Consider the following 23,468-nt stretch of genomic DNA (forward strand, 5'->3'; position numbering starts at 1 on the left):
AAAAATGTGACCCATAGTCAAAAGTAAAAACAGACAGTGAACTCACGTGTTAGAATGGTCAGACAACTTTAAAATAATAGTAATGAGTACATTAGAGAGTCTACTTAAATCTAACTATATCTATATATAATTACATTAAATTGTACTAAATACTTCACTTAAAAGGCAAAAAGTTTGTCACAATAGTTAGAAACCAAAGCCCAACTATTTGCTGACTACAGGAAATATACTTGAAAGTATAAGAAAGCTGGTTTGCTTGTTACTTGACAAATTACAGTTCTAGACAAGTGTATAATAGGAGTTTAATAAAAATTATTTAATCATTTTGAAAGGCTCTATTTGCAAGAGGTCATAAAATCCTAAATGCATTTGCCTCTAAGAATAGAGCTTCAAAGTATATGAAACAGAAATGGACAGACCTGAAGGGAGAATTAAGACAATCCACACTTAGAGTTAAATTATAACATTTGTTTCTCAATAATTGCAATCAGAATCAGTAAGGATATAGAAGACATGACTAAAAATAAAACTTCAATTTGTATCTCATTGACGTTTATAGAACACAATATTTAACAACTACAGATGTACTTTCTTTTCCAGCGTATGTGGAACTCTTCTCCAAGTAAATTTAAAATCATGGAAATCATTTTTAGTGTGCTTTCTGGCCACGACAGAATTAAATTGGAAATCAGTAAGAATAATATATCTAGAAAACCATATATATTTGTAAACTAATATACTTCTAAATAACCCATGGATCAAAAATTCACAAAGGAAATTTGAATATATTTCAAAAATGATAATAAAACATAACAGAACAAAATTTGTGGGACGCAGCTAAAGCAAAGCTTAGAAATTTATAGCTATAAATCCCTAAAAGACAAGCCTTAAAATCAATAATGTTAACTCTTCTACCTTAACAAACTAGAAAAAAAAAGAGTAAATTAATCCCAAATAAGAATCAAGGAAATATTAAAAATAAGGGGCAGAATAAATTAAATACAAAACCAAAAATAAAGAGACACAAAGGTAAAATCTTTTGTTCTTTGAAACTTAAAAGTTATAAACTTCTTTTGAAACTTCACAAGAAAAAGGAGGAAAACAGTCCAGTTTGGCCATGATCACAAATAATAGCACAGTAGATGTTGCAGATTAAAAGAATAATAAGGGAATAATATGAGTAACCGGTAATAATGGGTAAATTCCTTGGAAAATACAACTAGCAAAAGAAGAAAGAGTAAACCTGAATAATCATGTATATGTATGTATGTGTGTGTGTGTGTGTGTGTGTATACACATACATGTTTTAAACAAAATTTGTTCTTTTTTTAAAACCTTTCCATAAAACTCAAGCCTGGATAACTTCACTGGTATATTCCATAAACATTTAAGGAATCAATAATCTCTTTCATATACGAACTCTTTGAGAAAATAGAACAGGAAAGAACACGTGCAACTCATTTCATAGAATGCATAGCCCTTATACCAAAACTTGCCAAGAACAGTGTACAGGAAATGAAAGTTGTAAATTAATATCCTTCATGAAAATAGATTTACAAATTTTTAAGAAAAATATTAGCAAATTGAATCTTCAGTACATAAAAACATGACCCATTAATGATTCCCAAGTAATTGTCCCAACACTGAAAACAAGTATTGCAATTCACAATAGATACAAAATTATGTTAAAAAATTTTGTGATCTTTTGAGTGATTTATGTATCCTTTTAAAAAAAAAGTAAAAAAATCTTGTGATAATTTAGTAAATGCAAAAAAAGTTTGACAAAATACTATTATTACTGAAAAATACCTCTAAAAACCATGATTAGAATGAAACTTATGCAAACTGATGATTGATGAATTAATTTCATATATAACGATGTAGTAAAGATGTATCTTCTAAAATGGAAAACAAATCAAGTATATCTGCTCTCATCACTTTTGTTTTCCATTTTATAAGGCATAATGATTGGAATGGGAAGAAGTAAAACTGGTTTGATTTGCAGATGACATTGTTTATGTAGAAAATACCTAAGTCTCTACCAACAGGAACAATTTTTTAAAATACTAGAATTGAGCCCTATTCCATTTATTTAAGTCTCATTATCCTCATCTAATTTTATTTTCCTTCAAGCAACATTTTTTTAGTAAAGTAAAACATCTCTTATTCTCGCCTTTCTCCGTTAAATTTGGTTTAAAAAAATTTTAGTTTTTAGTAATTAAGGTAAATTTACGATTAAAATATTGTTCTAAACTATCAATTAACTTAAGTCTTATTTGTAAAAATACTTTTAGAGGAACACATATTCCAAATTTTAAGCAAAATTTTAAATGTTTTCAACTGGTTGTTCCTAAAACTAATATTTGCACACTATAAAAAGAAGTAAAGTAAAACCCACTACCTAAGGTTACACTTATTTTACTATTGGTGTGAGCATCCTCGCATTAATCTGATTATCAATCTATATATCCACATTTAATTTTATATAAATAGGATCTATAGTAGATAAAGTAGAAAATGACTATTTGGCAGCCGTCATATAGTAATAATTGTTTTAGGCAAAAATTATCATTTAATGCTAAAACTAATGGCTTCAATTTTGGTGAGGAACCGAGGTGTTTACATGGTCTCAAAGAATCTGTCTACCAATACTTAACTAATTACAAAGGGGGAAATAATAACTTTAAAAATAGAAACACTTGTCAGACTAACACCTTATTCATGATACTGTGGACCTCCAGATGTTTTTATTATTCTTTATATTACTATATCTAAAGAGATCATTTGAAGTCAACCCTATATTTGAATCTGATGTAGAAACATGCAAATAGCCAAACAAATTTTTTTTTGTAATCTGTAGGTGAGTGCTCCAGTTGTAACTTCTACCACTCAGGAAAAGCCAAAAGATAGCGATCAGTTTGAATGGGTGACTATTGAACAATCAGGAGAATTAGTTTATGAAGCGCCAGAAACTATTGCAGCTGAACCTCCACCTATTAAGTCAGCAGTACAGACCATGTCTCCCATACCTGCACATTCTTTGGCTGCCTTTGGATTATTTCTTCGTCTTCCGGGCTATGCTGAAGTGCTACTGAGAGAGAGAAAACATGCCCAGTGCCTTCTTAGATTGGTATTAGGAGTGACAGATGATGGAGAAGGAAGTAAGTGTTTGGTGTCTTGATTAGATTTATTAATACATACATACATAGGTGGTACCATGTTATTAATGAAGAAAATAATGCATAATAATATAAAAATAGCTATAGTTATTATGTTATTGTTTCTGTTGAGTTGACATTTTTACTCAATAGAAGGAATGACAGAAAGAAAAATACAGGTAATGTAGCAAATAGATTTTCACTTGACTTGCCTCTAATTGTTCACTCAATGATCATTCTATTTGAAAATTAATATTATGTTATTTTAAAATCATATGGTTTTTATTAAGGGTGATTTCTCTTATGTGCCATTTATAAAGAATGTTAAGAACTAATAAACCCTTTAGCATGAGGCATAGTCTAATAAAATATGAATTTATTTGTGAAATACCTGAAACTCTTCAACTATCAAATATTCAAAATATATCTTTTCGTGTGAATTGTTATATTTATGGAATCCTTCAGAAATATTCATATTATTTTAAATGTTTTTAACATAATTTTTATTAAATTACAGCTTCTTTATACTATATAGTCTCAGTATTTGGGTTTCATGTATGTTATATATACTTTCTTTAATAGATAAGAAAATTTTTAATTACTTGATCTGATTTTTTATTCATAATATAACTCATTGTAGTTTAGGACTCTATTACAAGACAGTAGTTGTAACCCTAAGCAGAAAAGGAAAAAGAATTGCCTTTATGCCATTTCAGAGTACTTTTTGGTACTATGTAGTGAATATTTATTACAGAGCATAATTCTGGTACCTCACTTTGTAATAGTCTCATCCACTTGCCATGAAGCAATGATTTTCTTTGCACTTATTCTCCTTTCTGGCTAGAATATAGTAAAAAACCATATTGCAAACAAAATACAATAGTTTCAGTGTTTCATTATCTGTTCATAGTTGAAATTACTCCCAGAGCAAGTGGTTACTTTCTTACTGTTCCTAAGAAACTTTTAATGCTTATCTTTTAATGGTTAGGTTTTCAATATTTAAATTCTAGTTTGTAATGATTTTGACTAATCCATGGCTATTAATTATCAAGACAATATATTTCAGGGGGTGGGGAGTGGGGTATATGGGAATCTCATATTTTTTAATGTAACATTTTGTGTGATCCATGTATCTTTAAAAAAGATAATAAAAAATAAAATTTTTTTTAAAAGAATACATTTCATCTTTCTATTTGAGTTTGTCTCTTGCAGAGTTTTTCCTGTCTTATTAAATTTTGAGATAATACTCTCTTTTTTGTGGCATTTGGGTTGTTCTGTAAGAGATTTAGTGACTTAATATTACATTATTGTTATTAATTTATAATCCTGTTTGTAGCTCCTTATTGTCATTTTTAAAAAATATTTTTAATTTTAAATACTTTTTTTAATCTAGGTCATATTCTGCAGTCTCCATCAGCCAATGTGCTTCCAACCCTTCCTTTCCATGTCCTTCGTAGCTTATTCAGCACTACACCTTTGACAACTGACGATGGTGTACTACTAAGGCGAATGGCATTGGAAATTGGAGCACTACACCTTATTCTTGTCTGTCTCTCTGCTTTGAGCCACCATGCCCCACGGGTTCCAAACTCTAACCTCAATCAAACAGAGGTAGGTTCAATCGTAATTCTTTAGATTACAACAAATTAGAATTAGTTGGTAGAATACTGAATACCTTTTTTTTCTGTAGAGTTAATATTTGAGAGACTTGTGTGTTCCTTTGTTGCCCTTGAAGGGTGTTTAAAAGAGGAAACTAGGAATTTATTATTCCATACTCTAATGGACTTCTTTGGAAAGCCATAAATTAACCCATCTACTTGAAAAACAGAAAAGATTTGCTAGCTGTATAACTTTCTCATTTACCAGGATATGCTGGTAAATTTATACTATGATATTTTTCCTTTTTTTTTCCTTGAAAGAGTCTAAATATTAAATGGAATGTTCTGGCCAATGTAGTAAGACAGGAAAAGAAGAAAAATAGCCTTATTTCTGGATGACTTGAAAATTCAAAAGAATAAGTGAGTTTAGCAAGGTTATAATATATAATGTCATTACATAAAAATCGGTTATTAAGACCTTAATAAACTGAGGTCTGTCCCCATTTTTAGCCCCCATGGAGATAAAATAATGCAAAACAATCATTTCTTCCCAAATTGATCCTTTAAGTTTGATGCAATTCCAGGTTAATTTTGGAGTAATCTGAAAAGCCAGTTGAATACAAAGGGTCAAGAATAGGCAAGGCAGTTTCAAATAACAATGTATTAGGGCTCTCCAGTACCTACAGAATTTGGAACAAAGGGTCAAATATAGCCAAGATAATTTCAAAGAAGAATAATGTATCATTCAGGGATCTCCAGAATCTACAGAATATATATATATTCTGAATATTTATAATGTGTATATGTGTGTGTATATAAATATTATGAGATTTGTAGAAATTGACTCACACAGCCATGGGGATTTGCAAGTCTGAGTACCCATGCCATAAATTGGGAACTCCAATGAAGGAGACAAACTAGTGACTAGAGCCTCATGCTTTGATGGTAGGATTATAAAGAAAGTGAAGGAAGTAATGATTATAAAAATCAGCTTTGCAGGGGTATGATAAGTAAGGGATGGAATGAGGGGAGTTTCTGGGATACGATGATCCAATAAAGAATTGACCTTTACTGAGGTCGAGGTATTTAAATAAATCAGTGTTTCTCAGTCATTTTTTCCTGCATTCACACCATTCACTTTTTTCATGTATCTTCTACTCCCAAAAGAGATTTTTCTATACCTCACATTCTGAACAGGGAAAAGATGGAGACACTGTTGTAAGAACAGAAACACTCTTGTTTATTTTGACTGATAATATATATGGTACCATAATGAAATTCTCATGAGATATCCTTTTACTGGTTTCATCCCAAATGAATCTGGCCCTAGTACTGTTTCTTTCAGTGTTTATTCTATTTACATTTGACTCAATGACTCCTTAGGACCAAAGTTGGTTTACTCCTTTCCTATCCTATCTTGATAAATATTTTTGACTATAAATAAAACTAAATATTAACAAATTTCTATTTTTTGTTGTCACAAGCCACAGGTATCAAGCTCTCATAATCCTACATCAACAGAAGAACAGCAGCTATATTGGGCGAAAGGGACTGGTTTTGGAACAGGCTCTACAGCTTCTGGATGGGATGTGGAACAAGCCTTAACTAAACAAAGGCTGGAGGAGGAACATGTTACCTGTCTTTTGCAGGTATATCTGTAAAGTTGACATTGTCAATGGTGATAGTTAAATTATTTTTTATATTTGCAACTTATAAGGGTTGATAAACTAGTCAACTCAATCCTCAGCAGCATTTATGCTCACTGGTGTCCCTGCTTCCAGTGCATTTAAGATACTACTAGAGAAAGATTGCTTTTTCCTACTTGAAACTCTAAATTTCTTCCCCTTCAATTAGCTTCTTCACTGAGAATAAAGTGGCAAGGGCAGAATTATCCAAAAATTGGAAAATGTTCCATACCTCCCTTCTTCCATTCATCTTCTCATCATATAGTGTTCTATCTGAAGTCTGCTTTTTATTTTCTATTTATTTACATTTTTCTCACATTGTTCCATAGCTTATCTAAAATCAATTTGGAAAATCTTCATCCTACAAAAAAGTAGAAGAAGTGCTTAAAGAAAAGATTAGCTTTAGTTCCTGCATCAACAAATTGAAGTTGGTAAAATTTCCAATCCTTGGTTTTTGTAATTCTAGAATGATAGGCTCAGAATAGGTTATTTTACTTCTTATCAAATCCAAAGATTCTGTCACCTTCAAATTGTAAACTGAATTTTTTCAATAAATTATATAAATAACATCAGTTGTTTTAGTAGTAAAATTGATTATCTAAGATAAAATATAAACTTTTTAAACAGTATATGAAGCTAAAATCCTGTTTGAATTCAATTTTTCTTTTCAGGTTCTTGCAAGTTATATAAATCCTGTGAGTGGTGCAGTAAATGGGGAAGCTCAGTCATCTCATGAGGGTAGAGGACAGAACAGCAATGCCCTTCCTTCCGTGCTGTTAGAGCTTCTCAGTCAGTCCTGCCTCATCCCAGCCATGTCATCTTATTTACGAAATGATTCAGGTAAATCACTCTGTAATTAATCCCCTGAAATGTTTTTGTGGATGAACATTTTTGTTGTCTTACCCTTGATGGTTGAAGTATTTAGTATTATTTTTCCCCCATATATAGGTATGAGTTTGTTGGATTTCTTAACATTATTCTGACAAAATTTAGTTGTTAAATAATTTGATATTCAGGATGCCATTTGTATTAGAACAAATGTATTTTTATTATTTCTTTGACTTAACCTGCCAAAATACATTTTTTTCTTTTAATAATATATTACTGAAAATGATAGGACAGTGCCTAGTAACTTTTATGACAATATACTGATCTGAATATACTTGATTGAACTTCTATACATTTTTATGTTTTTTCTAAACCCTATGAAATTTTAGACAATATATGTTTTTTAACAAAGATACATAAATTATTCAAGCCTCTAAATACTTACTTTACCAGTGTGCAACTGATTATTGATTTATTATTGATTGAGATTAGTTTATTTCCTTGGTCATGGATTTATCTTCCAAGAATTGTATGCTTTTCCTAAGTAAGAATAGGAATTTCTGTGTCCTGTTTACAAGCTTGGATACCTATAGATATGTGCCAAGAAAAACCAACAATTAACATCTACTGCTTTAGCCATTACTTTTGTTTACTTTTTATTTCAACTGTCTTTACAACTTCTTGTCCTAATCTCTGCTGTTACTCATTTTCTTACTCATGAAAATAGATATTTATGCATTTCATTAATTTAGGAAGAATAGGTAAGATAAGCGCTGAGAATGAATCTTTCAAGTAGTCTATTTTGATGCTTGGTAGTGGAAAAAATGTACATTTGATTGGATGGGAAAGAATTCTTATATTTGAAAATGGGTTACTGCCCTATTACCCACCGTTATGAAAATTACTGAGCTTCAAAACATCAGTTCCCAATCTACCTTCAGCTCCTTCATAGGAGTAATAAGTGATATATTATATTTTTAGATTGACCTGTCTGATATATTTTAGATTGATCCTTTAAAACAGATAAATGTCAAATGCAGAGTATTTTTTTTTAATTAAATAAAACTTTTGGGACAGTATAGCACTTCATTTTTATAGTTCCTAGTGTCAAAACTTAATTTTAGATTGAATAGAAAAATTTAATAATGATAAAGTTACTCTTTATCTCATTTCCACATCATTAAAAATTTTTATTAATCCTTTCACTATCAAAATATATGTCCTATCAAAAGTTTTAAAATACCTGCCTTATTCTGAAATTCACTCTCTATGTTATACTGAACCTTATCTTTTCCATTTTGTAAAATTAAAATTTGGTATTGCAGCTTTGGTTGCTTCAAAATTGGTTTACTGAAGATCCAAAAGAGATAGGTTCTGTTTTAAAAAGGAAATCCAAAATTATTTAACTTTACTGTTTAATATAATCATTTTTCATGTAGGTGCACATACTAGTAAGAGAGAGTATCTGAGTTCCTTAAAGCTGCTGTAACAATACACCACAAACTTGGTGACTTAAAACAACAGGACATTTATTACCTCACAGTTCTGGAGGTTAGAAGTACAAAATCAAAGTGTTGGCAGGGCCATACTTCTCTGAAACCTGTAAGGAAGAATTCTTCCTTGCCTCGTCTTAGCTTCTGGTGTGCTGGTAAACCTTGGCATTCCTTGGCTTACAGCTACAGCATTTCATTCTCACCCTCTATCATAATAAGTTGTTCTCCCTATGTCTTTGTGTCCAGATACCCTCTTGTAGGGACATCAGTCATATTGGATTAGGACCTACCCTAATTCAGTTTTTCCTTCTCTTAACCAAGCATATTTTCAAAAGACCATTTTTCCAAATAAGATCACATTCTCAGGACATGAGTTAGAACTTGAACTTATCTTTTTTGGTGTACACAAACTCATAACAGAAGGTACGTGTGCATATATGAATATTAATAAGTAAGACATGACTTTTATAAACATCCTGAACTGTAAAATACTTAAATATTATTATATCTAATACTCTTGAAACTATTTTAGTAATTTAATGTGACATATCAGAGTTGGCCTTTCTTTTGTGAATTCTTACTTTCCTGGAAAAAATTAATTGCATTTAAGTTAGATTTAGAATTCAGTGTTAGAATCTGGTCCTTGTCCAATCGTGTAATTTTATTTGATACATTTATATATTCATGTGATAAATTTATTTTGAAATAATATGTAAGTATATATAAATTAAGGATATAATAATTTTGGTTAAATATTACTAATTAATTTTTTTTACCTATTTCTTTTATCTTTGTTCTAATCTTTGTTTTTTCCTTCCTTCTGCTTACTTTGGGCTTAGTTTTTTCTTTTTTCTAGATCCTCTAGTTTTGAGATAAGGTCTCTTATTTGAAATTTTTTTTTTTTATTAAAGATTCACACACCATAAATCCATACAAAGTGTACAATCAATATCTTAATATCCTTGGCTTTCAGTATAATCACAGAGTTGTGTGTTTATCTCCATAAATCACTTCTAAAATATTTTCTTTGCTCCAGCTATAAAAAACAAAACAGAAGAGAAAAAAACTCTTACTCCCTATACCCCCCTATTATTGAATCTTAGAATTTATATAGTACTGTTGTTACAGTTAATGAAAAAAATTACAATATTACTATTAACTATAATTGATAATTTGCTCTAGTGTCTTTTCTCCCATATACCACCCTATTATTAACACCTCATAATAGTGATATACATTTGTTATATATCATGAAAGAATGGTCTTTTATTTGTACTATTAACCACAGGCATCATGCACAACAGGGTTTACTATGTTATACAATTCAATGTGTCATTCTCTTTTCATCTAGTGACATACACAACCCTAAACCTCCTTTTTCAACCACAGTCACATGTACAATTTAATGCTGTTAATTACCCTTACAATAATATGCTCCTATCTCCTCTATCCATTTTCAAACATTTCTATCAACCTTACTGTAAATTCTACACAAATTAAGCATCATCTCCCCTTTCTTCACCCTCATTCTATTTCATGGTAACCTATATTCTACTTCATTCATGAGTTTGCTTTATATTTCATTTTAGTAAGATAATATGATATTTGTCTTTTTGTGCCTGGCTTATTTCACTCAGCATAATTTCCTCAAGATTCATCCATGCTGTCGCATGTTTCAGGACTTCATTTCTTCTTACAGCTGAATAACAGCCCATCATATGTATATAACACATTTTGTTTATCCATTCACTGGTTGATGGACACTTGGGTTGTTTCTACCTTTTGGCAATTGTGAATAATGCCACTATGAACATTGGTGTGCGTATGTCTATTCATGTCTCTTCTTAGTGTATACCTAGAAGCAGGGTTGCTAGATCATATGGCAGTTTTATAATTAGCTTTCTGAAGAACCACTAAACTGTCTTCCACAGTGGCTGTACCATTCCCACCAGGAGTGAGTAAGTGTTCCTGTTTCTCTACAACTTCTCCAGCATTTGTAGTTTTCCATTTTTTTCAATCAGTGGCCAGTCTAGTGGGTGTTAAATGATATCTCATTGTGGGTTTGACTTGCATTTCTCTAATAGCTAGTGATGTTGAGCATCTTTTAGTATGCTTTTTAGCCATTTGTGTTTCCTCTTTGGAAAAAATGTCTTTTCAAGTCTTTTGCCCATCTATTTGCTTGTTTTGTTTTGTTTCGTTTTTAGTTCCCCATTTCTTAATTTGGTCTTGTCTTTTTATTGTTAAGTTTTAGAATTTCTTTATATATTCTGGGTATTAAACCCTTGTTGGATGTGTGGTTTCCAAATATTTTCTCCCTTTTCATCATCTTGACAAAGTCCTTTGAAGCACAAAAAAAGTGTTTAATTTTGAGGGAATCCCATTTATCTATGTTTTGTTTCATTTCAGTCTAAGAATCCTCTGCCTACCACAAGGTCATGAAAATGCTTTCCTACATTTTATTCTAGGAGTTGTATAGTCCTAGCCCTTTTATTTAGGTCTTTGATCCATTTTGACTCATTAATTCTTGTATAAGGTATGAGAAAAAGGTCTTCCTTTGTTGCCTTAGAAATGGAATTCCAGTTTTCTCAACACCATTTGTTGAAGAGACTGTTCTGTTCCAGCTGAGTGGACTTGGCAACTTTGTCAAAAATCATTTGGCCATAGACATGTGGGTCTGTTTCTGAACTCTGTTTGAGTCCATTGATCAATGTATGTCTTTATGCTAATACCATGCCATGTTAACCACTGTTGCTTTGTAATATGCTTTAAAGTTAGGAAGTGTGAGTCCTCTGATTTCATTCAAGATGTTTTTGGCTATTTGGACCCCTTTTCCCTTCCAGATAAATTTTATCATTGGTTTTTCAACTTTTGCAAAGCAGACTGTTAGAATTTTTATTGGAATTACATTGAATCTGTAAGTCAGTTTAGGTAGAATTGGTAACTATTTAGTCTTCCTATCCATAAACACGAATAGCCTTCCATTTGTTTGTTGTCTTTGATTTCTTTTAACAATGTTTTGTAGTTTTCTGTATACAGATCCTTTATATCCTTAGTTAAATTAATTCCTGGATTTTTTATTTATTTAGTTGCTATTGTGAATGGAATTTGTTTCTTGATTTCCTTCTCAGATTACTCCTTTTAAGTATATATAAACCCTACTGATTTTTGTATATTACTTTTGTATCCTGCCGCTTTGCTAAATTCTTATTAGCTCTAGTAGCTTCATTCTAGATTTTTCAGAATTTCTAAATTCAGGATCATGTCATCTGTTAATAGTGAAAGTTTTCTTTCTTTCTTTACAGTTTGGACGCCTTTTATTTCTTTTTCTTGCCTAACTGTTTTGGCACAATATTGAATAACAGTGGTGACAGTGGGCATCTTTGTCTTTTCCCTGCCTTAAAGGTAAAGCTGTCAGCCTTTCACCTTTGAGTATGATGTTGACTGTGGGTTTTTCTTTTGTTTTGTTTTTTTAAAATACCAGGGCTAGGGATTGAACCCGGGACCTTGTATATAGGAGCTGGTTCTCAGTCACTGAGCCACATTGTCTTCCCTTAGTTGGTTTTTTTTCATTTGTTTTGCTTGTTGTTCATTTTTGTTTTTGCAAGAGGCACCAGAAACTGAACCTGTGGGAGGTGGGAGCTCAACAGCTTGAGCCACATCTGCTCCCCTGTGGGTTTTTCATATCTGCCTTCTTTCATGTTGAGGAAGTTTCCTTCTATTCCAATCTTTCAGTGTGTTTTTATCAAGAAAAGATGCTGGTTTTTGTCCAGTGCTTTTTCTGTATCAGTCAAGATGTAATTTTTCTCGTTTAATTTGTTAATGTGATGTGTTACATTAATTGATTTTCTTATGTTGAATCACCCTTGCATACCTGGGATAAAACTCACTTGATTATGGTGTCTAATTCTTTTCATGTGCTGTTGGATTTGATTTGCAAGAATTTGTTTGAGGATTTTTGCATCTCTATTCATTAGAGAGATTGGGCTGTAATTTTCTTTTCTTTTACCTTTCTCTGGTTTTGATATTGGGGTGATGTTGGCTTCATAGAATGACTTATGTAGTGTTCCCTATTCTTCAGTTTTTTGGAAGAGTTTGAGCAGGATTGGTGTTGATTCTTCTTGGAATACTGGTAAAATTCACTTGTCAAGCCATCTGTTTCTGGGCTTTTTTTGGAAGGAATTTGATGACTGATTCAATCTCTTTACCTGTGATTGGTTTATTGAGATCTTCTGTTTCTTCTAGAGTCCGTCTAGATAATTCGTGTGTGTTTCTAAGTTGTCCACTTGATCTAATTTGTCTAATTTAATGGCATATAGTTGTTCATAGTATCATTTTTTATTTCTTTGGGGTCAGTAGTAATGTCCCCCTCTCATTTCTGATTTTATTAATTTGCATCTTCTCTTTTTTTTCTTTGTCAGTGTAGCTGCAGGTTTGTTGATTTTGTTGATTTTCTCAAATAACCACCTTTTGGTTTTGCTGATTCTCTTTATTTTTTATTTTTTTGTTCTCAGTATCATTTATTCTGCTCTATTCTTTGTTAATTCTTTCCTTCTGCTTGCTTTGGTAGTAGTTTGTCGTTCTTTTTCTAGGTCCTCCAGTCGTGCAATTAGATCTTTGATTTTAGCGCTTTCTTCCTTTTTAATGTAGGCGTTTAGGATACAAGTGGCTGAAAGTGAAAGATTGGAAAATAATATTACACATAAACAGTAATCTAAAAAGAGCTGGGGTAGCGACACTAATATTGGACAAAATAGACATTAAATGCAAAACTCTTATAAGAGACAAAGAAGGATATTCTATATTAATAAAATGACCAACCCACCAGGAAGAAATAATAACCATAAATATGCATGTAACCAGGGTGCCCCAAAATATATGAGGCAAACACTGGCAAAATTGAAGGAAGAAATAGACATCTCTATAATAGTAGTTGGAGACTTCAGTACACCACTTTCATCAATGACTAGAACATCTAGACAGAGGACTGATAAGGAAACAGAGATCTTGGATAATATGAAAAACTGATCACTTTTAAATGGTATTTTAATATCTGCATGAATTATCTAGCTAGCATCTTCCTGGGATTTAGTAAAATTTCCATTTTAGAAAACTAATCTACAGTATTCTAAAGTATTTTTTCCATTTTTGTCATTTGTGTTTTATATAATGTCATTTATGGCAATCTTGTGGGATTTGGGGACTGAGGTAGAGGAACCAGTCCAGGATCTCTTACTTTACTTGTCCTGTCTCTCTATTTTTTAATCCAAAACAGTTCCCAAGTATTTTTGTCTTTCATGCTATTGACGTTTTTACAGAATACATATATATTTTCAAATAACCCTCAAGTTGGTCTATAAGTGTCAGAACAGTACTAATAAATTTACTTGAGACATTATGTTTAAAGGGTGGTTTCCTTACATTGCTCACAAATATGTACTGAAACACAAGGTTTGAGTCCCCCAAAATAATGTATTTGGCTCTTTTGAGAGCTACAATAAAATATTACACAGCTCCTATTTATTACTTATTTTTAAATGATGTTTAAGAAAGGCAGGAACATGTAGAAACATAGAGAAGTTTGTGCCTACTTTTCACAGCAAAAAAATAAAGATGTGCTATGAACTCTTTTTCTTTTTCATTTAAAAAATTTAATTGAAATATATCATTCACATATACGTACATAAACAATAAATGTATAGTGAAAGTTGTGAACTTACATAATAAACATATCAACATATAGGGCTACCATATATCAATCCACCAACAACAACTTGCATTGTTGTGAAACATTTGTTACAAAGCTGTGAAAGAGCATCATCAAAATATTCTTACTAACTATAGCCCGTATCTTATATTTGGTGTGTTTTCCCCCTACCCGTTTGATTATTAACACCTTATATTAGTGTATGTGTATATATATTTGTTTTAGTTCATGAGAGAACGTTCTCTTAGTTGTCCTAACTACAGTCCATTGTCTGCCACAGGATTCACTGTTGCATGGTTTGTACATTCCATCCATTTGTACATTCCATTCAAAGTGTACACTCAGTGGCCCTTATTTTGTTCAGAGTTGTGTGTCATCACCTCAATTTTAGAGTATTTTCTTTAGTTTTGATCTGCATTTCCATAATAGCTATGATGTTGAACATTTTTTCATGTGCTTTTTGGCCATTTGTAGTTCCTGTTTGGAAAAATGTCTATTCAGGTATTTTGCACATTTTTAAACTGGGTTGCTTGTCTTATTGTCATTTAGCTGTATCATCTTTTTATGTAACATGGATATCAAACCCTTCCTGGATGGATTTTTTGTTTATAAATAATTTTTCCCAGTGAGAAGGCTGCCTTTTTACTTTCTTGGAAACATCTTTTGAAGAACAAAAATGTTTAATTTTTAGGAAGTCCCATTTATCTATTTTTCTTTTCATTGCTTTTCCTTCAGATGTAAGGTTTTAGTAACTACTGCCTACCACAAGATCTGGAAGGTGCTTCCCTACATTTTTTCTAGGAGTTCTATGGTTGTAGCTTTTAAATTTAGGTGTTTGGTCCATTTTGAATTAATTTTTTTTATAAGGTTTGAGACAGGGGTCATCTTTCTCTCTCTCTTTTGGCTATGGATATCCAGTTCTCCCAGAACCATTTGCTGAATAGATTGTTCTGGCCCAGCTGGGTGGCCTTGAGAATCTTGTCAAAAATCACTTGACCATAAAGAGGGAAAACAGGTATAATAAGGGGGCATTTTTTGGGACTCGGGAATTGTCCTGAATGACATTATGCAACAACAGATACAGGTCATTATAAATCTTGCCGTAACCTACAGGATTGGGTGGGAGAGAGTGTAAACTACAATGTAAAGGACATTTTCTGTTACTGACTTAAAACCATCCAGGAACAGTGATACTGTGATCCTATCACACTGATTATATTTAGTGATACAGATTTCATTAAGCGATTGTCTAACAATCTTTTTAATTGTAGCATAGTAATGACCAGGCCATTATTTAACCAATCTCTTATTTTTAGACTTTTAATTTTGATAATTTTAAAAGTTGTGAATGCTACTAGGAACATTTATGTATCTAGAACTTTAGAGACATATAGGATTTTTAGGGTCCTAATATTTCCTCTGTTGTGAATTCACTGTTCATTTTCAGTCCTCTGTGTTTCTGTGTCCTTAGCATCCAAGGCTAGACAAATGCCTCATGTAATTTCTGTTTTCCCTTAAAGGAAAAAATCAAGAACAAATTTAGAAGTCACTAAAGGTCAAATAGTGCTTTGCCAGTCATTTTTACAACTAATATAAACTTGTTTTGTTTGACATTGCAAAAGTCCTGAACTTCCTTTATGTCTTGTACAGATACTTGTTTTTTTTTTTGCTTCTGTTATCTTTTTTGATGTTGTATTCAGAATTTTTATCTTCGTCTTTGTCTTTATACCTTTGCAAGAAATTGGCAGGATGTTGTGTTCCTCTACTTTTATGTATTTACCTTTGAAATGATATTGTTCTTTCCTCTTATTATTTAAGAGTGATAACGTTAGAAAATAATAAGTAGTAAGTCATTTTATCAAGTGTTTGGAAGAATATGTAGCCTTTCTCTTGGGTATGAAATGTTACCTCATTGTGGGGTGTTTTGTTGATGTTTTTAAAGATTTTTTTTATTTTATTTATTTATTTATTTATTTATTTATTTATTTACTTATTTATTTATTTATTTATTTATACCTCCAGCACCCCTTCCGATGTTTGAGCCTGCTGTCTGCCCTCTGTTTCTGTTCGTTGTGTGCTTGTCTTTTTTTAAAGAGGCACGATGAACTGAACCTGGGACATCTCATGTGGGTGGGAGGTACCCAATGATGTGAACCACCTCTGCTCCCACTTGTTGTGTCTCTCATTGTATTTCCTCGTTATATCTCTTTGTTGTATCACCTGGTTGCATCATCTTGTTGCATCAGTTTGCTGTCTTGCTCTTCTTCTTCAGGAGGCACTGGAAACTGAACCTAGGACCTCCCATGTGGTAGGCAGGCACCCAACTGTTTGAGTCACATCTCCTTCCCACATTTCCCTAATGGCTATGAAACTTCTTTGTGTATGCATTTTTTCATTTGTATATCTTCTTTGGAGAAGTACCTATTCAAGTTTTTTTTATCCATTATTTAATTGTGTTGTCATCTTTTTTTTTTAAGATTTTAATTTATTTCTCCACCACCGCCCCCGCCCCACCCCGTCCCACCCCCCATGCCTCTCACTGTCTGCTCTCTGTGTCCATTCACCATGTGCTTTTCTGTGTCTCCTGTGTACTCATTAAGCAGCTCTGGGAACCAAACCTGGGACCCTCCAGAGTGGGAGAGAGGCGATTACTCTCTTGCACCACCTCAAATCCTTGTTCTGCTATGTCTTCTTATTTTCTCTCCTCTGTGTCTCTTGTTGCGCCATCTTGCTGCTCCAGCTCTCCGTGCCGGCTGGCATTCCTGTGTGGGACAGCTTTCTGGCGCTGAGCAGCATTTCCATGCAGGGCAGCAGTCCCACGTGGGGCGGCATTCCCACATGGGCCGGCACTCTGCATGGGCTAGTTTACCACGTGGGCCAGTATGCCCTCACCAGGAGGCCCCGGGGGTCAAACCCCAGACCCTCTATATAGTAGACAGGAACCCAGTTGGTTGAGCCACGTCCGTTTCCCTGTTTGTCACCTCATTTTGTTTCATTGTAGCTCATCTACACACAGACACACTCGTATGAATATATTCTCGGTATTAAACCCTTATCAGATATATGGCTTCCCAATTATTTTCTCCCATTGAGTAGGTTGTCTTTTTGCTTTCTTGATGAAATCCTTAATGCACAATAGTTTTTAATTTTGATGAAGGCCTGTTTATCTATTTTTTTCTTTTTCTGTAAGGGTCCCCCTTCATTCTTTTATGTATGGATATCCGGTTTTCCAAGCACCATTTGTTAAAGAGATTATTCTTTCCCCATTGAGTGGACTTGGCACCTTTGTCAAAAATCAGTTGACCGTAGATGTGAAGGTTTTTGTCTGAACCCTCTATGTGATTCCGTTACTATGTCTGTCCTTGTGCCAGTACCACACTGTTTTAATTACTGCAGCTTTGTAATAGTCCTACAACTTCATTCTTCTTTTTCAGAATAATTTTGGCTATTCAGAGCATCGTACCCTGCCAAATAAATAAAATAATTTTCTGCAAAGAAGGCTTTTAGAATTTTGAATAGAAATATTGAATCTGTAAACCACTTCTGAGTAGATTTGGTATCTTAAATGTTTAATCTTCTAGTCCATAAACATAGAATATCCTTCCATTTATTTAGGGTGACTTTGATTTCTTTTAGCAATGTTTTATAGTTTTCCACATACATGTCCTTTACATCCTTGCTTAAATTTATTCCTAGGTATTTGAATATTTTAGTTGCGGTTGTAAATGGAAATTTCTTCTTGATATCCTCTTCGTATTGTTCGTTATTAGTGTATAGAAACACTACTGAATTTTGCATGTTTATCTTGTGCCATGTCACTTTGCTAAATTAATTTTATTTAGAAGACTTATGGGAAAGGAATTTTATTTTTCATAGTTAAGGTTAGCTAAGATTCAGTAAGTTTATAAGATTTTTAAGAGTTTTCTAATATAGTGTCTACATGCAAAAACTAGAATTTGGTTTTAATTCTCTTGGATTATTGATTTGCTCTTAGTGAGAATTTGTGAAATGTTTTTAACCATCTGACTAATCTGCCTAGAAGGCAAAGATTCTATGTTTATCAGAATAATACCTTATTCATGTTTATATTGAATTTATTATTCCCTGTTGTTTTAGATAATATCATCTCACTGTCTTAAGAACTAAGTCTTTTACAGTCATATTAACTCCTTTATTGATGTTCCACATCTTTTTTGTTTCTGTAGCAGATATTTTTTTGTATAAATATTTTTAAAATACATTTTTATTACAGAAGTTGTCAACCTGCAATACAGTTGTGTACATGTGTATAACTCCCAAATACCAACCCTTTTCCAACACACAACTCCGTTTTGGGACATCTGTCATAGATCATGAGATAATATCATCAGACTCTTACCACTAACTGTGGTCAACAACGCACATTTGGCATACTCTTTCTATACCCACTCCCTCTCCCCATTGTTAACACAGTACTTTTTTGGCATTGATGAAGGAATATTGTATCATTGCTGTTAACTATAGTCTGTAGATTACATTAATTGCATGTTTCCCATGCTTCTCCATATTTCCACCACCCTGCAATAGTGACATATATCTGTTCTGGTCCACAGAAGGACACTCCTGCACTTGTACTGTTATCCACAATTCCCATTCACCTTGCTATTTTAAACTCAGGGAACTTTATTATAGTTTTTTTCTTTTTTTGAGATTTTCTTTTTATATGATCACGTCTTCTGCAAATAGGGACAATTTTGCTTCTTCCTTTCCATTTTGAATGCCTTTTATTTTCTCTTCCACAACTGCTCTAGTTGGAAGTTTTAGTACAGTGTTGAATAACAGTGATGAGAATAGGCATCCTTGTCTTGTTCTTAAAAGAAAGTATCAGTCCTTCACCATTGAATACAATGTTATTTGTGAGTTGTTCATATATGCCCTTTATCATGTTGAAGTTTCCTTCTGTTCCTAGTTCTCTGTTTTTATCTAGATGGGGTGCTAGATTTTGTCTAGTGTCTGTTCTGCATCAGTCGAAATAGTCATGTGATTTTTTCCCCCTTTGTTCTCTTAATGTGAAGTATTACATTTATTGATTTTACTTTGAACCACCCTTGCATACCTGGGAAATATCTTACTTGACCAAGATATGTAATTCTTTTCATGTAATGTTGGATTCAGCTTGCTAGTATTGTGTTGAGGATTTTTGTGTCTATATTTATTAGAGATATTGGTCTGTAATTTTTGTGTGTGTATGGTGTCTTTATCTGGCTTTGATATTAGGGTAATGTTGGCCTTGAAGAATGAATTAGGGAGTTTCCCCTCCTCTTGAGTTTTTTGTAAGAATTTGAGTAAAAAATGGTATACGTCTTCTCGGAAAGTCTGGTAAAATTCCCCTGTGAAGCCATCTTACCCTGGGCTTTCTTTATTGGGAGGTTTTTTATTACTGAGTCAGTCTCTTTACTAATAATTTGTTTGTTCAGGTCTTCTTTTTCTTCTTGAATCTTGTAGATAGTTTGTGTGTTTCTAAGTTGTCCATTTCATCTAGGTTATCTAATTTATTGGCCTACAGTTGTTCATTGCATCCTTTTAGAGTCCACTTTATTTCCGTGGCATTGGTAGTAATGTCCCCCTTTTCATTTCTGATTTTCACTATTTGTATCTTCTTTTTTTTCCTTAGTAAGGCTAAAGTTTGTCAATTTTATCAATCTTTTCAAAGAACCAAGTGTTGATTTTGTTGGTTCTCTCTTTGTTTTATTTTCTATTTCATTTATCTTCTCTCTAATCTTTGTTCCTTCCTTCTTCTCCCTTTAGATTTAGTTTGTGCTTCTTTCTCTAGTTCATCTGGTTCTGAAGTTAGGTCTCTGATTTAAAGTGTTTCTACTTTTTTTTTTTTAAAGATTTATTTATTTATTTAATTTCCCCGCCTCCCCTGGTTGTCTGTTCTTGGTATCTATTTGCTGCGTCTTGTTTCTTTGTCCGCTTCTGTTGTCGTCAGCGGCACAGGAAGTGTGGGCGGCGCCATTCCTGGGCAGGCTGCTCTTTCTTTTCACGCTGGGCGGCTTTCCTCACGGGCGCACTCCTTGCGCGTGGGGCTCCCCCACACGGGGGACACCCTAGCGTGGCACGGCACTCCTTGCGCGCATCAGCACTGCGCATGGCCAGCTCCACACGGGTCAAGGAGGCCCGGGGTTTGAACCGCGGACCTCCCATATGGTAGACGGATGCCCTAACCACTGGGCCAAAGTCCGTTTCCCATCTACTTTTTTAACATAAACATCTACAGGTATAAATTTGCCTCTCAACACTTACCTCACTGCCTCCCACAAGTTTTGGTATGTTGTGTTAACTCATTTGTTGTTCAAGATTATGTTGTTTTAATTTCCACATATTTGTGAATTTTCTATTTTCATTTTTGGTAAATTACCTAACTTCCTTGTACCATAAATGGGAGATTTGAATTAGGGAATTTCTGAATATCCTTATAAGAATGTGTTTGCTTGTTTGTTTGTTTAATTTCTCTCCCCTTCCCCCTCCCCAGTTGTCTGCTCTCTGTGTCCGTTTGCTGTGGTTCTTCTGTGTCCGCTTGCATTCTTGTCAGCGGCACTGGGACTCTGTGTCTCTTTTTGTTGCATCATCTTGCTGTGTTAGCTCTCCGTGTGTGCGACACCACTCCTGGGCCGGCTGCACTTTTTTTTTTTGCATGGATCGTCTCTCCTTGCGGGGCACACTCCTTGCGCGTGGGGTTCCCCTACGTAGGGGACACCCCTGCGTGGCACAGCATTCCTTGTGCGCAGCAGCACTGCACATGGGCCAGCTCACCACACGGGTCAGAAGGCCCTCTTCTGTGTGGTAGGCAGACGCCCTATCAGTTGAGCCACATACGCCTCTCTACAAGTACTAATCAACTTGCTCAGTAGTACTTGCTTTTGTCTTTTCCTTAATGAAATCTCATTCAAAATTGTAGGAGTCCATTGATATTTTTATGTTTCTTTCCCATACAGAATTCATCCACATACTTTAGTGTAGAATTTAAAAACTAACAGATGGAGATGAGTCTGATTGAAAATCATATTTCTTTTAAAAATTGACTACGATGACTTATCTATTGCTCCTTGTGCTTTTGACTAATCAGATATAAAGTTGTCTGTTTTTAAGGAAGTCTTCAGATAAAGCACCTTTAATAGGGCACTTTATCTAAAGATTTCTAAAGAGCAGAAAATTTTAATAACTTAATGGTAATTTTCCTACTATAACATTTTCATATATAGTCTCTTTTTTATAAGACTGGAAGTTGATAAAGAGAAAAATGTAAAGGCCTATTAGATGTGAGTGACTGGAGAAATATTTTTGGAGTGTTTGGTTTGGTGACATCATGGCAGCATTATAAAAGTCTTCATATTTTAAATAAATAAATAAGAATTGTCAGAGGCTACAGCATGGTTCCAATGTATTTAACAGTCACTAGAAATAGATTTATAAGTTTTAGCTTACTACTATAACTGTAAAGACATGTTAGTATGCCTTCTTCGAGTTTATACTTTACATTAAAATGAAATCAGTAACATAATTCTGTTTTGACCAACTATATGCAACAAACTTTAATAATCTTTAAATATAATATTTTGGACTTTATCCAAATAGCTTGTCAATTAAGTTGAGTCTATAATTAAGAAAGGTGGGGAAGCGGATTTGGCTCAACGGATAGAGTGTCCACCTACCACATGGGAGGTCCAAGGTTCAAACCCAGGGCCCCCTGACCCGTGTGATGAGCTGGCCCACGCGCAGTGCTGATGCTCACAAGGAGTACTGTGCCACACGGGTGTCTCACGCGTAGGGACGCTCCACGCGTAAGGAGAGCCGCCCAGGGTGAAAAAAGTGCAGCCTCCCCAGGGCACACACAGAGAGCTGAGGCAGCAAGATGATGCAACAAAAAGAGACACAGATTGCTAATGCTGCTGACAAGAATACAAGCAGACACAAAAGAACACACAGCGAATGGACACAGAGAGCAGACAAGTGGAGGTGGGGGAGGGAAACGGCAAGGGGAGAGAAATAAATCTTTTAAAAAAAAGACAGGAAAAAACGGTGCAGGAAAATCTTAAAAACAGTAAATTTTAACAATTAAATGTTTAAACTATTTGAATAAACTTAAAACACAAACAAGTAAGTTGTTCAAACAAGTGTTTACAAAGGTAACCTTTGTATTGGGGCATTTTTCTTTTATCTCTAGTATCATTCTTAAAAGGAATGTTAAAATCTCAAGAAGAGAGAAAGTAGTAAGTTTCTTAAGATATTTCTTAGAGAGACAGAAAAATCCTTATCATAATGAATGTGTTTATTTTGGTTTCTCTCCAAATACTTTTACTTCAGCCTGTCATAGTGATGGTGTTCTGAGAGTTGCCTTGTAAGCCAGGATCATTTTTTCTTTTGGTGTCTTACATGGTATTTAGTAAGCCTGCATTTACCCTTCTTGCCACTAGATGGAGATCTTGTTTCATTGCTAGAAAGAACTGGTAAAAAATATATGAATGTGAATGTTTGCAGATAGGGAGAATGTTACCTTTACAGTCCCTCACCTTCATCTCATTTTACTACCATTTTAGAGAACAATGTGTATCTATTTCAGAAAGCAGTATCAATGGGGCACATTAAATTAACTTAGTGGGTTATGCAGAGTAAACGGGAAATTATAGTTATTCTCCCTATCAATTTATAGATTAGGAAAGAACAAATGAGAAAAATGAAATCCAGAGAAATTTATTCAGTTGCTCAGGTTTCACTGTTTAGCAGTGATATGACCATTATTACACTGACATTTTCAAATTCAAAAGTAAGATATAAATAGATTTTGTCAGTAAGAGAAAAAAATGAATAAACATGGTATGTTAGAGGAAGGCAGAATGAGAATGCAAATTAAGAACACTTGCTGCTTATATTTAATGTTCTTATTTCTATATGTGTTCACTAACATTACCAGAAACTGAGCAGCTGTATACCATTTCATTCTTGAGAACAGAATTTTGAGC

General features: G+C 33.5%; 1 protein-coding gene across 19 annotated transcripts in view; it reads left to right on the plus strand.

Annotated features, from left to right (window-relative positions):
• The window catches only part of BIRC6 (baculoviral IAP repeat containing 6), a 285,301-nt gene that overhangs the window by 195,378 nt on the left and 66,455 nt on the right, over positions 1-23,468 (plus strand). For all 19 annotated transcript variants that reach the window (XR_011646085.1, XR_009181110.2, XM_058278359.2 and 16 more), the window contains exons 62-65: positions 2,861-3,161; positions 4,552-4,769; positions 6,241-6,405; positions 7,113-7,281. Coding sequence is in view for 17 of the 19 variants with exons in the window: in XM_058278359.2 (XP_058134342.1) it covers positions 2,861-3,161; positions 4,552-4,769; positions 6,241-6,405; positions 7,113-7,281 (853 nt within the window). In the remaining 2 variants the exon portion in view is untranslated. The remainder of the gene's footprint in view (positions 1-2,860; positions 3,162-4,551; positions 4,770-6,240; positions 6,406-7,112; positions 7,282-23,468) is intronic.

The sequence above is a fragment of the Dasypus novemcinctus genome, chromosome 17 (genome assembly GCF_030445035.2).
Source record: "Dasypus novemcinctus isolate mDasNov1 chromosome 17, mDasNov1.1.hap2, whole genome shotgun sequence".
In the NCBI taxonomy this organism is placed as follows: Eukaryota; Metazoa; Chordata; class Mammalia; order Cingulata; family Dasypodidae; genus Dasypus; species Dasypus novemcinctus.